At 35.7% G+C, this 16233-nt stretch overlaps 1 protein-coding gene across 4 annotated transcripts in view; it reads right to left on the bottom strand.

The window, feature by feature from the left end:
- Positions 1–1926: 1926 nt before the first annotated feature.
- Positions 1927–16233, bottom strand: part of GABRG2 (gamma-aminobutyric acid type A receptor subunit gamma2) — a gene marked incomplete at both ends in the record, with an annotated part of 66100 nt that continues 51793 nt past the window's right edge. The window contains 4 exons of one of the 4 annotated variants that reach the window (XM_079542434.1): positions 1927–2202; positions 3604–3627; positions 5442–5647; positions 7693–7845. In XM_079542434.1, coding sequence (XP_079398560.1) covers positions 1927–2202; positions 3604–3627; positions 5442–5647; positions 7693–7845 — 659 coding nt within the window. The remainder of the gene's footprint in view (positions 2203–3603; positions 3628–5441; positions 5648–7692; positions 7846–16233) is intronic. The other 3 variants (XM_079542435.1, XM_079542436.1, XM_079542437.1) reach the window with 3 other exon arrangements.

Raw genomic sequence — 16233 nt, forward strand, 5'->3', positions numbered from 1 at the left:
TTTTTTTTTTTGTAGAATAAGGTAATCTTCAAAATACTTTTGAAGACGCTTAGTCTCAAACCATGAAAATGTGAGTGGGCCATTTGACTACAAAATGAGACAGTGCAGAGGGTTACAAGGATTATTGTCACTTTCTGTTTAGACAGCTGATGAATCGAACTTAGGGCCGAGTCTAGTCCTTGACATGTGCTTTTAACAAACTAATCAAAAGAAAACTCTGGAGCTGAGTGCAGCAGTTTTATTGGAAAAAGTCCACAGGTGTGTGCAATTCCTTTATTAAAAGATTTTCAAATACATTGGACAAGAAGCAATTGATGATTGAGTTATTCCTTTTTTATACATTTTTTTAATTTCCAAAACTATACAAACATTGGAAAACTTTCATTTTCCTCCATTTCAGCTATTAGTAGTTCTGTAATGATAATTAAATATCTCCCATTTCAGTCTGCAAACCCACTTTTCAGGAGTTGACATTTTACATCTTTGACAGTAAAAAAAAAAAAGTCATATGTACATGTGCTTAAGGTTGCATAATTGAGCATCATTAGGTGCTGAAAACTAGTGAGTATGTGGGTTTCAAGATTCACCCAGGAGGGCTGAAGGTTCTGAATACACATAAACTGCGTACGTATGATTTAGTAGCCAAGACACTCTTTGTTCCCTTTTGTTTTCAAGGATATATATCTGTGTGCTAGCTATGGTTTAAGGGTTTCTTTAGTAAAGGTACTCACGGAGTGAAAAGCAGCACTGGCAACAACTATTGCTGATCAAGGACATGAATGGGCAGAGAACTGTATGCATATACACAATACAAATATTTCAGAAAGAAGTTCTTATGTAAAAATAATATCTAGAATAAAACCTATTTCTTGGACTGGACTAAAGGACAGGGAAAAGAAAAGAAAAAAAAAGCCTTGTGTGAATATAATAGTTCAGCATGGGAGAAGAACAATGGAAACACGTGGATTAAATTCAGAAGCTGATCTTGCAATGTATAATTACTGGAAATTCATTTGAAATATAGCAACATTATCGATGGAAAATGAAGGCTACAACTGCAGCAGACATGTACAGTATACTTTATGAGCTATTATATTGGCCATACAGATTTGTCTACATGTTATTTATTTGAATCCTTAAGGCTTCTCTAATGTCTTACATGAAAGTGCTGTCTGCTTGGATCTTCCATGCATGAGGGAAAGGGGACATTTTCCAAGGAAAAAAATATGATTTTTATTCACATTTCAATTACAATAGCACAGCCAGAGACACAAAATAAAAGACAATACTTTATGGTACCTTTGTTTCATTTATTTTGGCCCCCAAAAGATGCATGCACTAGACTTTATGTACTACAAGGTATTGAAATATTTACAGCAATTGTACATGTGCTCTTAAAGGGATGGCAAAGGGAAAGGTCTATTTTTATCTGGATGGGAGTAAAAGTTATTTTCCTAGCTTATTAATACATATTCAAAGTGAGAGATGACTCTTCCAAAAAGAAAAGCCCACAAAGAATAAAGCTATAACATAATTATAGCCAATGTTAACAAACTGTACAGTACTTTACCTGGGAATTCTGCTCTCTGTCACTCCTGTTTTAAATGGCAGCGCCTACTAGTGAGTGATGTTGCCATGCTCCCCTTGCCCTGTCTGCCCTGATTCTCCTTATTCCATCAGGTATAGCTGAGTATTACCTGTTTATGATATTTTTATTTTGAGATATTTAAATATGTTGAATGGACAATTAATTCGCAATAACCTGATGGCAATTTTTGGATAAATGATATAATTGGTATTTACTGGGTTATGGCACTAAAGAATTCAGACCACTATAAAGCGCGTCCTCAATACTTCAAGTGGACTTTGGGAACCATCTCTCTATGAAATTCAGTGAGTAAGGCTCGTATCACTGATCTCCTGCTTTTAAAGGTAAAGATATGATACCCAATACACCAAGTTAAACAAACAGAAGGCAGTGGGGAAGAAGATGCGGGCATAGGAGTCCATTTTGGCAATGCGGATATGTATTCTTCCATGCCTCCATGCTCCTGTTCGACAATCCTCAAAGCAGCAAAAAAAACTAGCACAGTCCTTGCCATCAAGACACTCATACCCGTATTCTTCATCCCTTTCTTGGAGGTGTGTAGCATTGTTCATTTGAATAGTAGCTGATCGAGGTCGGATGTCAATTGTGGGTGCCTAGGATGGAATGGCAGGAAAGAAAAAGATGGCAGGAGGGAGACACTCTGTTATTATCACCAGACCAACAGGAAACAGAAATTAATGGTCAACATGGGAATGATGGTTCTACAGGGGTACATGGGAGACTGGTAATATTACCTTGAACTTAAAAATCAGCTTAAATCAGTTGCATCATACACTAACTTTACAGGAAAGCAGCACAAATCAAGATCAAGTTGACAGCTGAGGACAGTTAGCTTTAATGCCAGACTAAGTAAACCGTAGAGGTTAAAAGAAACAGAACTGATGATATTTGGAATTGTTTCTGTTTTATACTTCACGTAACTGCCTGATATATGAAGGCAATTTGGGTGTCGAGCATGGGTGGAACGAAAATAATCAGTTGGAAATGCAGGATTATTTGTATTACTGGGCTGGTTTGTGCAAATATATATATATGGAAAAAAGGCACAATTAAAGTATTTTTACTAAGGTTATGAAAATCTTGGTAAGACTCTCCAATAGTTAATTTGAATGTATGCAGTTCACCGTCTATTAGTGTTCACCAACTGGAAGATTCATCGTGTACCCAACTTTATATGGCAGGCATACATTTATTCGAGTGACTTGAATGAGCTATGCATCTAAAATGCAGTTAAGCACTGGTGAACATTACTATGATGAGTCTTAAAATTTGCTGCAGATTGTGTAAAATAATTATAGTTTCATTCCATGAGCATGTACAATTCTTGGCTTTCATTTTATGGTGGTTCTTTGTTTTGGACAAAATCTCTGCATTTCTGAATGAAGATAAGATTTAGACATATTACAAAGTTAGATATATTTGCTAATTTTGCTAAGAATGTGTTGGTCAAGTGTCAGCATTAAAAAATATGTGCGTCTTAAACCCTTTCAAAACTCTGACTTTTTTTTGCATAAGGAACAGCACTTGAGTGATTGATGATGACACTGAATTTTATTCATGTCAATATCAAAACAAATTTAGTTTTATCATTTGAAGTTAAGTCATAAACTGAGGGATCAGATCTGAGTTCTAAAAGGGTGTATTGCGGTTTCTGGTGTAGCTGGTGGCATTGGATCCCATGGGCAATTAACAAAGAGAGAAGCAGAAATACTTTGAACAGAAACTCTCTTAATTCATGCGATCCAATAATGTTGGTCACTCTTGAACTTAGTGTAAGTTCAAAATCATAGTGAATCAATAATTGGGCTGCTGAATCAACTCTACGTATTATTTAGAGAAGCATAAACATTCTACTTAATTAGGAAGTTACCTAGAGTAGAATGCTTAGATGTCTAATTTAAGAAAACAAACAAACAACAGCACTCTCATATAAGCTCTAATAGTTAAATTCAGCAGTTGCATGCAGTGAATTTCCATTCCAAAAAGCATTATACCTTGAAGGAAAACATCCGAAGAAGCTTTCATTTTGTAGACAGAAAAGAGAATCAGAGGGTTTTGGTTTAAATTAAAGAAAAAAAAAAAAAAAAAGAAAAACAAAAAAAAAGAAAGAGAAAAAAATAATGTAAATTAAAAATATGTTTCTAAAACATAGTAAGTCAAAAAGAACTAAATTTATAGAAAGTTTGGGGTAACAGCCATTTAAACAAGAATCTATGCTATGAAACCCACACATCTTTATCTTATCTCTGACTTGTAACTACATCCAGACCAAAGACAAAGTGTATCAAACTCCATTTAGATCTTTTCATATTCTCAAGGTATTCCAGTCTTTTATGTTGAACTGCTTTGAAAGAAGAGACAATTCAGAGCTTAGGAAAGCAAATTTTAGAAAAAGCTACCTGAATACTGAGTACTGAAGACTCTACTGTTAAGTTTTCTAGACTCTTGGTTTAGATTTGGAGAATTGTTATTTCTATTTGTCCCAGGATTGTCCCAGATAAAAAGTGTAAAGAGCAACTAATCTCTAAGCAAGGTAAATAGATCTGAGATAGTTAATCATTGCTCTCTTAATTGTCTGTGACACAGGTTCACATAAGCAGCCATTTATTTCAGCCTAAGACAGACATATGTGCCACCATCCAAAAGTGCTGTTTGATCTAAACACACCTATGATGAAATCCAAATTCACCACACCTAAAGTAATGTGAAAATTCTTCCTGTGTAGTCTTACGGATGTTTAGCTGGCTGTTTATCCACTGCAGTGTATGTCTGTAATTTTAAGAGTGTATTTCTCATCAAGCTTTAAAATTGAAATTATGACAAGTAAGTGTAATGAAAACTACTTTAATTTATATATTTTACTATTTTTTTCTTTCTTGCAAGCTTTCTTGCTTCTGTGTAACTAAGAGAGAATATCTTAAGGACTTTAGCAGAGCAAATCCAGACACTTTCATTATTTCCTAGATGCCTGAAGTGGATTTGAAAATATTCTTAACTAATGTAAAACACTTGTGTTCGTCACATCTTGCAGATGCATATTTGATTTTTCTTTGAAGAAGATTAGGCTGCTTTTGTTCCCTGTAGTATTCTACACTCATTCCTTTCACCTCACAGTTTCTAGACAACACACTTCTCAATCAGCAGCAAAAGGCAAGAAGTCTGCCCTGGACAAAATAAGACAATACTTTTTCCCTACCTAAGCATACTCTTAGAAATCTCCTAAGGGTATTCCTGGGTCTTTTCTTTTTACTGTGGTTATTATATACATTATTTATTATTGTGTAGCATGCATCAATAAGTAACATTGCCAATGCTGATAAATCACTTTCAAAAGGAGAGAAATACATAATGGAGAGAGAGAATACAAGAAAAAGAAGATAAGGAAACAATAAAAAGGAAACAGATGCTTACGGGGGAATTAGAAAGAAAGCACAGTCCATAGTTTGAACATAATGTTACAAAAAGCAGAATCATGCCAATAATACATATGTAAGTTAATGGCAGAGAATATTGCTAAAGATAACAAAGAGACACTGAGAGTTCTTCCATGGCGGTCATAGTAAAAGCTCTATCTATAACATAAATAACAATTTCATTGATAGTTATTTGTAGAACAATTTGGCAAAAAGGGTCGTTGTTTTAAGACATTCATTTCTCTGCTATCTAGACAACTGTGATATATGCATTCTTAATTATCGAGGTAAATGATTTTATTCCTATTAATACAGAAGTGTAGATATGCTCAAATGAGAGTACAGGCATAGAGAGAAGATAAGTATTCCTTCAGATAATGTAATTTAATTTTATACCTCACTGGTAAAAAGATACATACTGGATTTTTCTTCTTTTTGTCTTTATCCTTGCTTGGCTTTCTGTTGCTGACAAAGTAGTGCAAAGTTCCGTATTCCACCAGTGCAGAGAAAACAAAAATAAAGCAAACTGACACAAAAAGATCCATTGCTGTCACATAAGAGACTTTTGGAAGAGATTTACGAGCAATCGTACTTAGGGTGGTCATTGTCAGGACAGTTGTAATACCTGGTAGACAGACAGAAAACATCAGAAATGTTATAACTTTATGTAACAAAGCCATGCTGCCATTTCTCTCTCTGACTGTTTCTGAAGGATGCCAGCAGTTGTGATAGAGAGCAAAAATATCAACCCATCCCAAGCAGTGAAATGTGGATTCAGTGAGAGCTTCAAGGATGAATAGGGAGTGTGAATCATTTTTGCATAGTCATTGCAGGTGTTGCCCTGCTGAAGGATTCTAATTTTAAAAAATGTATTTAATTCAGCTTTGTTGCTTTATAGTTTTGCTTTTAGGTATCCATTTTTCATTTCGAATTGAGAAATGCAGTTTTAGGGTTTATGTTCTTGAATCCCAAAACTGATAGAGAGAAAACTTTTTTTAACAGAGTGAGAGGTCAGGTGGAGAAAAAAATATACCTGTCACTTTAATCCATTCTTTGAAGTACTCCAAAGGCTAATATAAAAGGCTCTAAATATAAATATAATATAATTATAATTTATATTATATATTATAAATAATATATTATCGTCTATTTATTATATATTATAAATAATATAATAAAAATATAATATAAAAGGCTCTAATATAAAACTTTCCATGCTGTCCAGCATGTGTCATTTATGGAATTCATATCAGTAATGACAACAATGCCAGTAAGAAATGTATTTACAGCCATTATATGATTTAGAAATTATGAAAATTCTTAAGGAAGCCTGTAATCCAGATGAAAATTCAGATCGAAAAGTGTATTTATTTGTATGTGTACTGTGTAAATGAGACTTTGTTTCCTTTCTCTTATTTTTAATGCATTCTAGTTGTAAGCAAATGATACTAGCCCCAGATTTCCACACAAATTCTCTGTTGCTGCTTATTTAAGTGATTTATTGCAAATAAAGCTGGAAGAGAGTCTCTCAGGACTGTTTACAATTGTCACGCTGTGAGGTCAGATTTCTCTCAGCAGTGCCTCCTCTGGTTTTCAGAAGTGACTGTAGCTCATAACTGAAAAGTATTAGGACAGGCCTCACCTTCCCTTCTCCTTTCAGAACATTATTGCCTGTCCTGTAATGTAAATAACATTAAAAATGCATCACAACGGTTAAAATTCATCATATTTTTATGGCAAATTTCATACCATTGATTTTATCTTAGAGGTATGAATAGCCAAGTTTTCAGCAGAGAGAGTCTGCATTGTACGTCTAAGCAAAAACAAAAATAACAGCTGAATGCCTTTATTCATTATATACTTTAAGGCGCATTTTCTTGTTTCAGAGAGTGGAAAAAAAAGCAATAAAACAGTTAAAGCATTATGCGTTGGGGCTGTTGGTCCTCTATTCCTGTATTTCTTTCAAGGGAAATCTGTAATGAAAATGCTGACCCTCCCTGCAGTGCTCTATTCTGTAGTTCTTGAGGAAATGAAAATGCAGAAGGAAAAACTAAAATGATTCTTAGTAGCACAGGTTTAATTCAGAAGTAGAAAACAGTGTTTTTTAATCTCCTCAGTTTGGTTTCTGCTCTGCTAGCCCTTACAGATGCAGCTGGTTTGTGTGAGCAGGCTGAACTCAGTAGCTCCTTCATTTGTGTCAGAGCTGCTAACTGTGTAGAAAATGTTAATTCAGATTAATTGCATTTCACCTTTTAGATATAGGCAAATTCAGTTGATTTTTTGGTCTGAAGGCCATATTTGACCTTTGGAGCTTCAAGCTGAAGGCTGGTACTGCATTCTCCACTTTTTACCACTGCGTCACACAGCCAGAGAGATTGCTTCATTCATGGTATTTATTTCATTCTTTTTGGTGTTCATTAAAAAATCAAAAAAGGTAATCAGAAAAGATGCAAAAGCTTTTGGAGATGATCGTCAGTACTCCTAGTTAGGTTGTGACATGGTAAAATGGAAGAGAGACAAATATGGTCTAAGTGCTGTTACTCCTTGGAAGTGATTACATTATTCTAAACAGGGGGGAACTTGTATTAAATTCTCCCCTCTTGCATTTAGAAACTGGTGTCAGTTTAACATCATAATGCTGAATAAAAGCAGGAAAGTAAAGCAACTCACCCAGTGATGTTCTGGCTGGAACTGCATCCTTGTTAATCCAGAAGGAGACCCAGGACAACACAACAATAAGTGTGCAGGGAATGTAGGTCTGAATAGTGAAATAACCCATTCTCCTGCTCAGGTTAAAGTAAACAGACATGACTACATAGTCTCCTGTAAAATAAAAAGATACTGAAGTAGAATAATATGTTAAATAAGGTCATAGAATTTCTAGATGTTGGCTAGGACTTTCCTATTCTATGTCTGTAGTATATATGAAAGCCATGCGTGTTCACTTATGTAGCTTGAACTTCAGATTTCAAGGGTAATCTCTTTTGCATAGCACAGCAGGCTTCTAATTTACCACTTCATCACATCTTGCAGATGTATGGATATTTCTCTTCAGGATTCAGGAATAAAGCAAAGCTCTGGATTTTGATGTATTTCTTCTAAGCTAAACAAAACAAAAAAACAAAACAAAAAAAAAAACCCTGGATCTCATCTTTGCTTCAGATTACAGCACTTCTGGGAAATCTTGATTGCAAAAGAACTGCAAAACCCCAGGCTGCAAAAGATTTCATTGCAATTCTATGAAATGCAGTCTAGAGATAATTCCCAAACTCAAACAGAAGGTTTGCAAATCCAGAGATGCTTTCCCGGAGATACCCAAAAGTCTCTATGGCTAGTATGCATTCTGTTTAGATCAATACTGTTCCTTAACAGAGAAAGTTCTGTTTTCAGATGTAATGAAAATGTTAATTTGCCTGCCTTTGAACTTAGTCACAGAAGAAGCTTCAAAATTAATTTTTCAGCTGGTGTGGCTTTTTTGTTGTTGTTGTTATTTTTTCCCTCCAATATGAATGTCTGTTTACAAGGGATTAATTGGTTTTTAATTTCATTGCATTATAAGGAAACTAGAAACTTTAAAAAGCAACTTATGTACTTGGGATTTACAAGATATGGTTGAGCATGAGCAACCAGTTTTAACAAGTAGATGTCATCTGATTATCCCCTGAGTTCACAGATAAACTTGTCTTGTATGTTTGTGTCACGCGCTAAGCAAGACATTGACCAGGAGCACTAGAACTGGAGCCTGTCTCATTCTTCATCTCTGTGGTACATCTACTGACTTTTTGGAAAGTGTCTATTTTATCAGTTTGGGCAACCAATTTCTTAACATATGTTTTTCAAAAACCACTTATTTTTTTCCCTATTTTCCTCTTCTGTATTATTGTAGAGATCACTTAAAGAAGTACTTGTGTTACTTCAAAGTGAACAGTCTCAGAGAAAAGGCTGTCTTCAAGTTCAGTGTTACTGTATTGCTTTAGTGAATCAACAAATTACCAGAAAGAAGAGATGGGAAATATAAAGCCAAAAGCATGTGACAACATATGAAGTTAGAAAAGTTTATCTCAGAATCGAAACACAATTTGGTTGTTTTTTCTCTGCTCTTGCTTCTTTTTAACTTCCAGCTGCAGTAGACCATCCTGGGGAGTAGCTGAGCAGATATATCACATCTGAGCTAACTACTTTCATATATTTTGTCCATAATGTTTGTGCTGTAGTTGGGCACGTCTGTTTGCCTGTTTTGTTGGTTTTACACTCTTGCTTTGTAGGTTCTTTTACTCAAAAGAACAAAAAATATCGCAATTAAGTACAGAAGCCAGCACTACTGCTCAACGGTGTTAGAGCCAAACCCACAACTCGGCACCAGCACTGAAAAAATGAACAGTAAATCCATCTGACCCAGACTGGGGTGTGCTGCAGAGACTTCATACAGAGACTCCTTCAATAACCATGTGTGCAAGAGCACCAAGTGGTGTGAATAACACACAAAAATGCGCTTATATCAGGGAGAGGAAGCGACTCCAATATTTCAGTTTTTTAGGTGATTTTCACAAATACTATTTCACTGTTTTCCCTAGGAAACCTGGTGGAGATTATCAGGTCTCCAGTGAGATTTATTTAGATTTTTATTTTGATGGAAGTAGTTTTTTTTTTTTTTGAATGGTGAACTATTGTACTGATATTTTTACAATTTACGCATTTATTTAAATTTTACACTTATTTTGTCAACAATGTAATGCATACCAGGTTTTAAAATGCTAACTAACGTGTGAAGGTCTTGGTCCGTTCCACAGCAATGAGTTATTACTTCGAAATCTCTGTCATCTCAATGACATGCTCTGACGACAGTCCATTTACACAGGGCGACAGCAGTATCCCAAACACAAAGGTTTTGCTATTGGAGACAATCCAAGTGGAAGAATTTTATATATAATTTAACACAATTCCTTCTGCTTTTTTTTTTTTTTTTTTTTTTTTTTTTTTTTTAAAATACTGACCTTAACCAATTTAGAAATAGCATATTTCTGCTAGTGTGTTCTCAAAATTAGAAAGTGATGTAATTGTTCTAGATAATGCTCATTTCCCATAAATGTTATTGGACTTTTCATCATGCAAAACCTGTCTTTCTTAGTGCATCTGTACATAAAAAATTCCAGCCACTCCAGAACAATATTGAATGGAAATTCTTTTTGTCAGTTTCTGATACAAAAAAAAAGCCCACAGCACTGTTTTGGCAGACCTTATTTCACACCTTGTATAATCTGAAACATTCTACAGAAAGCTCAACTAAATAAACCCCTATATACTTAACAAGCTTTAAGGTTTTTACAAACTGAGCAGTTAAAGCAGAGGAAGTCAGGACTTGAATATCTGATATAACTTGCCCAGCAGCATGGAGATTTCCAGTCTGAAGAACTATTTAAGTATATGTAAATTCTTTCAAATTACATGTTGCTTTCTAATGTGAAAGCCTACTGGTGCTATAAATGTTGTGCTGTGGAGTAAATACTACTACTTCAGAGAATCTTACTAGAGAAAGGAATAACATTAAAACCACAAAGATAAATAATTTTTCCTTATCTTGCTTTGTTCTGATTTTGGGAAGTGGGATGTAGAGATGATTTTTTACCAGTATATGACAGGAAAGGCTGTGTGACAAGGCAAGCCAATAATTCTGTAATGTATTGAATATTTCCTCCAGCCTTTGAGTAATATGAACAATTATAAATAAAGCAGTAAGAAAAACAAGATTGCCCCGAAGAGGCATGATGCTAAATGTTGCCTTTATATGTAATGGTGCAATGTACACAATATAACGGTGTAAAAGCAGGACTTTGAGATGTGTGGTTTAAAATAAGGCAAGTAGTCTGGAAATAATCAAATACGTAATGCTATAGGAGCATACAAAGTAATGCAAGACCAAATATGTGCAATTTAGGACTAATACCAGTTGTCGTAAGATGTACATCCAAAAGGTAAAGCATATTAAGTCCTCTGTGAGACATGGACTTGGCAGCGTTTTGCTTTAATCCCACTTTTCATGACTTAAAACCATAGCCTCTTAAAATGGATTCTTGCCTCAGTGCTGTTTTTATCCATATTTGTTTTATTTCTGACTTTATTCATGGTCTTCTCTGCTCTTCAGCTGGGGCCAGCTTAAGCACTTTGTTATTTTCAGATTATCTCTGTGCCTGAGGTGATTTTCACTCCTGGTGTGATGCCTGCATGAAGCTGTCAAGCTAAGACACTATTTTAGTAAAAAATGACCAGAATTGATAGTTAGCACAGTGTTATTCACTAGTTCTCACTTGGTAAATTGTTATTTTTTTTCATTATTATCTCATCCTTGTTCCCTGAACTCTGATTCTTGTTTATCCAATGTTGCATACTGCGGCTGCAGAGATTCTCAGACTGCCAGATGGCTGTTGGGAAGACTGATATACTTTTGGACTTTTTTGGAAATGAATGGTAATGTAACCTGGCAGCTTCTCTGCGACACAGCATACCTACATAGTTAACATTTGGCACTATAATTAGATAATTATTGGATTATTTTAGCCTTTCACTAGAGATATTACAGTCCTACCCTTTCTATGGTATATATACATTATTATATATGTTTAGAAAATACCTAGTGTTTTTTACTTGTAAAGAAATACAGTATTTCTCTGGCAAAAATAATCCTCTTACATTGAAGAGCACAAGTCATTCTTAATATATTTACACATCATTTCTCTCTCCCCTCCACCCTATGAATATGTATGTATCTTCCATTCCTCTATGTCAGTATATATAGATAGCTAGATGTAGTCTACAGATATGATAATCAGTTCAGCAGTTTCTTCAGCAACATGTATTTGAATTTTTAACCAGAATGCAGTCTCTTGGGAAAGTGTTCTTCAGATCATGCTTATATTCATGTACAAATACTCATCACATTTTCTACTAAGTGCATATTCCCCTTATTTATTTTCTGAAGAGCAGGAGACATGAAGCAGGATTTTGACTTCAGGCACAGCCTCTTCATGATGCTACTTCTAATTGGAAATAGGGGATTTCTCTTGGTGGCAAAAATCCTTGTTACATATAGAGAAAGTGTGTGGGCTTAAATTCACATCTATAGAGCAAGAGATATTTTGAAATGGCGATCAATTTTCCATCAGTGTCAGATGATCATGACTTCTGTGAGCCCTTACAAGAAGATTTTTTTTCAAACAGTCCTATACCATTCTAATATACACAGACTCAATGCTTGGAGTGGGAACTTGAATCTCTTCTTTCCATATACTTGTGTAATACAGCAATTTGAGTACTCAGATTCTGGCTCTGTTAGACATAAGGGGAAGTGAATTCCTGATTTGAGGAACCATCTGTGCATACGTCCTGGCCTAATTCCCAAAGGTTCAATAGAAGGAATTAGTTGTGCCAGGAAGTGTAGCCAGGGGGAGATGTACATTGCACTTAGTTGATTTAATCAGCACAGTGGGTGTGATCCTTCACTACATCCCGCTTGTGGAATCAGTTATACCTGTGCAAAGTGATGGGGAAATTATACCTACTAGTAATGCATGTTTAAGTGACTGTGCAATGTGTGAGGTGCTGGGGCAACAAGACTCTAATTTGTTCTCTAAACCTATTTGGAAGCTGGTACAAATTCTAGAGAGAAGAACAGCTTTCTATCGCAGGGAATTGGTGTCTTAATTATAGTTCAGGTAGCAACACTTACAGCTCAGATTGCCTCACCCTTACTATTATTATAGGATCCCATTTTCTGTTTGTTTTAAACCACAAGTTTAAATTATAAAAAAAAGTTCAGAAGAGCTTCAAAAATGTTATGGTAGCAATTTGATCGAGTTACCCATATGTATCATTTCAGTTCATTCCCATAGATAGTTTTGGAGTGGGTAAAATTCAGTGTCACTCCTGTTAAATATACAGAGTTTCTAGCAAGAAAATTCGGTTAAGTGAAGGTCTGGCCTTTTTACACGATGGCATTTCTGTGGAAATCTTTTTAAGCTAACAGTTTGGAAAACAACCCATGTGTCCATAGATGTAGGCAGTTGTTTGAGAATTTTTGCTAAGACTTGATTCTGATAAGCTTCATGCTGCCTCCGCTGCCTACCAAACCACACACTGCTCTGCAGGACGCAGCAAAAAGAGACAAAAAGAGATGGATGCTCATACAGTGAGATGGCTCTGTTCTCCTCATACTTTCTTTGTTCCTTCAGACAGGATAATACCTAAAATCTCCAGAAATTCTGTAAGTGATGGAAGTTTACAGAGCAAGAGCTCTTCAATTCGTGCCAATTCCATAGTGTAGGAGCAATTCTCCCCCAAGAACATGAATGTTCTGAACATGAATTTCCTTCAATATTTTGGTTACCTTGAATATTTTCATTAGGTATAATAGCGTGAAAATCCACGAGTGCTTTAGTAAGTCTTCATATTATTTATAATTTTGTACTTTTCATGCTTGAAATACAAAAATCTGCAGAGAAAATATATTCCATAGCAGAATAATAATGATGAATCAGTATCTGGCAGAAAAAAATTCTATCAAGTAGCTACATAATACTGAAGAAAGCAAGGGTAATATATGAGCCAAATTCCCCCAGAATTTTCCCTACAGGCCGTCATTTGTTCTTCAAGGACTGCTCAAATGACTAGCCACTGGGATTTAACATAAGTCACTGTTTATACAGCAACTAACAGGCACAATTTTGTTTATGCAGCCAACAGCATCCACATGGTGCATACAGACCCAGACACACACCAGCTGCCCAGATTTCCACTGCTGATTTTCTTTTTTTCTCCTAATCTTAAAAAGAAACCAAATAGCAGATTTATCTGGAAAACCATACATATAGAAATATAGATAGAAATGGAAGGTTTTGTCATTTAACTGGTATAAACGAGTACATAAATGAGTCATTATATATGGAAAACTCTGCTTAGCTCTGTCACTGGATGGACTGTACATAGGAAAAAAAAAAAATCATGCCACAGGAGGGCACTGTCACCTCAGACTGGAAATGAGCAGCGTTTCCAAGTCTGCCCGTGGAAAACTGAATTGTAAAAATTTCTGTGATTATTTTCCATTTGACTTACACAAACACTGGAATGGCATAACTGATTCCTACAGCTGTGTTAATATAGCAACACTTGTATGAATAAAACTAATTTTTGTACGAAAGAAATATTACCAGAGGAATATCACCTTTGTGCTACACGTAATGAGTGTATAAACTGCATAAATTGTTAATGAGGAACAACCATAGCAGCAGAATTTATTTTCTTTTCCTCATAAATAAGTAATAGAAACATCCTTGTTCTCTCTCTCTTTTACTGTTAACATGGCCAGAGGTCTCATTTTCAGTGAGGAGGAGATCATAGCTAATGCTGCTTTCTTTTATCGTTTTGTTTGCTTCTTTTTATAAAGAATGAACAGGTAAATGGGAGTTTAATGGAATAGAGCAGCTGTAGTGATAAGTTCATTGCTGTCAGCGCTCAAGGTAAGCTGTCTCTGAATTAATCTCAGTAAAAAAGACAAAGGAAGGCCATTCACATTGTGAGACATTTAAAAGAATGCCTTTGAAAAATGTCTACAGTATTTTTACAGAATTGAAAGGCCTTAGTCACTGATTGGTTTCTGTGACGATTTACCCACACATAAAACAAAATGTTCCCAGACCCAAACGGGCCATTGTTTGAGATCTCAGATTTCCAGAATATATGAAAACCATCTGTTATTTTTCTAGAGCTGACAGAATTGCACCTTGCTGTGTATTAATTCAGTGCTGTAAGTATCTGGACTGGAGATATATACTTAAATCCTATTGAATCCAGACGAGATTCTAATTCTCTCAAGTTCTTAAAAATTCAATTTTTTTAGACCAGTACTTAGTATAAAAATATTAGCAAATGGGACCAACAGAGATTCTAAATGCATCCATCTTTTTTAAAGGACTGGGTTTGGTGCCATTTTTTATACAAATATTCAGATATTTGTATATTCAGATATTCAAATACAGAGGAGGCCATGAGGATGCTCAGAGGGCTGGAGCACTTCTCTTATGAGGACAGGCTGAGAGAGCTGGGCTTGTTCAGCCTGGCGAAGAGAAGGCTCCAGGGTGACCTCACTACAGCCTTCTGGTACTTAGAAGAGGCCTAAGGGAGAACTTGGTTGGAACTCTATCAGGAACAAGCATAACTGGGTTTAAACCATAAAAGGGTAGATTTAGATTAGGCATTAGAATAAATTCTTCACTCAGAGGGCAGTGAGGCACTGGCACAGGCTGTCCAGAGAAGCTGTGGATGCTCCATCCCTGGAGGTGCTCAATGCCAGGTTGGATGGGATGCTGGGCAGCCTGACCTGGTGCGGGCAACCCTGCCTATGTCAGGAAAACTGAATGAGCTTTAATAATAATAAATAATATGATAATGATAAATGATAATAATAAATAACTAATTGGTAATTAAATTGCCTGTAAGATGACGGACTTCTGGTATATTATGTATACTTCCACTTCTGACACATTGGAGGGCAGCAGGGCAAACAGACAAAAAGAACTGGTAAAACATGGGGAAAGCCTTTTCTCTTTCATGTCAGAAAAGCGATGGCAGCTGAGCTCTGGTGCTCAGCAGTGGTTGGGGCAGAGTGCTATCCCCAGGGCAGGCAGGAGAAGTGACAACAGGAGATGGGACTCCGGTCTCTCCCAAACCAGGCCAGTGTCAGACTGTGGGCTGCATTGCACAGTGCATCTTTAATCTAGAAAGAAGTATCACGTAAATAGTTTAAGATTGGTGTACTCATTTCAGTGCTTTTGTTTCCATCTCTTTTCTTGCCTTGACAGGGTCTGTGTTTGGAATTCTTGCTAGCATTTATTGTTTTGTTAGGGGTAAGAGGTCAGTGAGATGTCTTGTGATGTTACTGTGATATAAGAAAAACATATTCCTTTCTCAGCACAGAATTTTTTGTGTGGATTCATATTTAACCTACACAAATTACTCTTTTATATAACATCTAATATCACATATTTTTGATATGTTATTTCTTTCTTACTGCAGATCAGGAAGTCCTAAGGTTTGCCTAGTCCTGCAAACCCATTTTGCTAATGGAAACGAACTTCTAAGAGTGGTTATTTGTCAAAGGAAGACACGATGACATTTACTTATCTTTGCATTGTGCTTTTACATATATCACAGTAAAATCAT

This window comes from Tetrao urogallus, assembly GCF_951394365.1.
Source record: "Tetrao urogallus genome assembly, chromosome: 14".
Lineage (NCBI taxonomy): Eukaryota > Metazoa > Chordata > Aves > Galliformes > Phasianidae > Tetrao > Tetrao urogallus.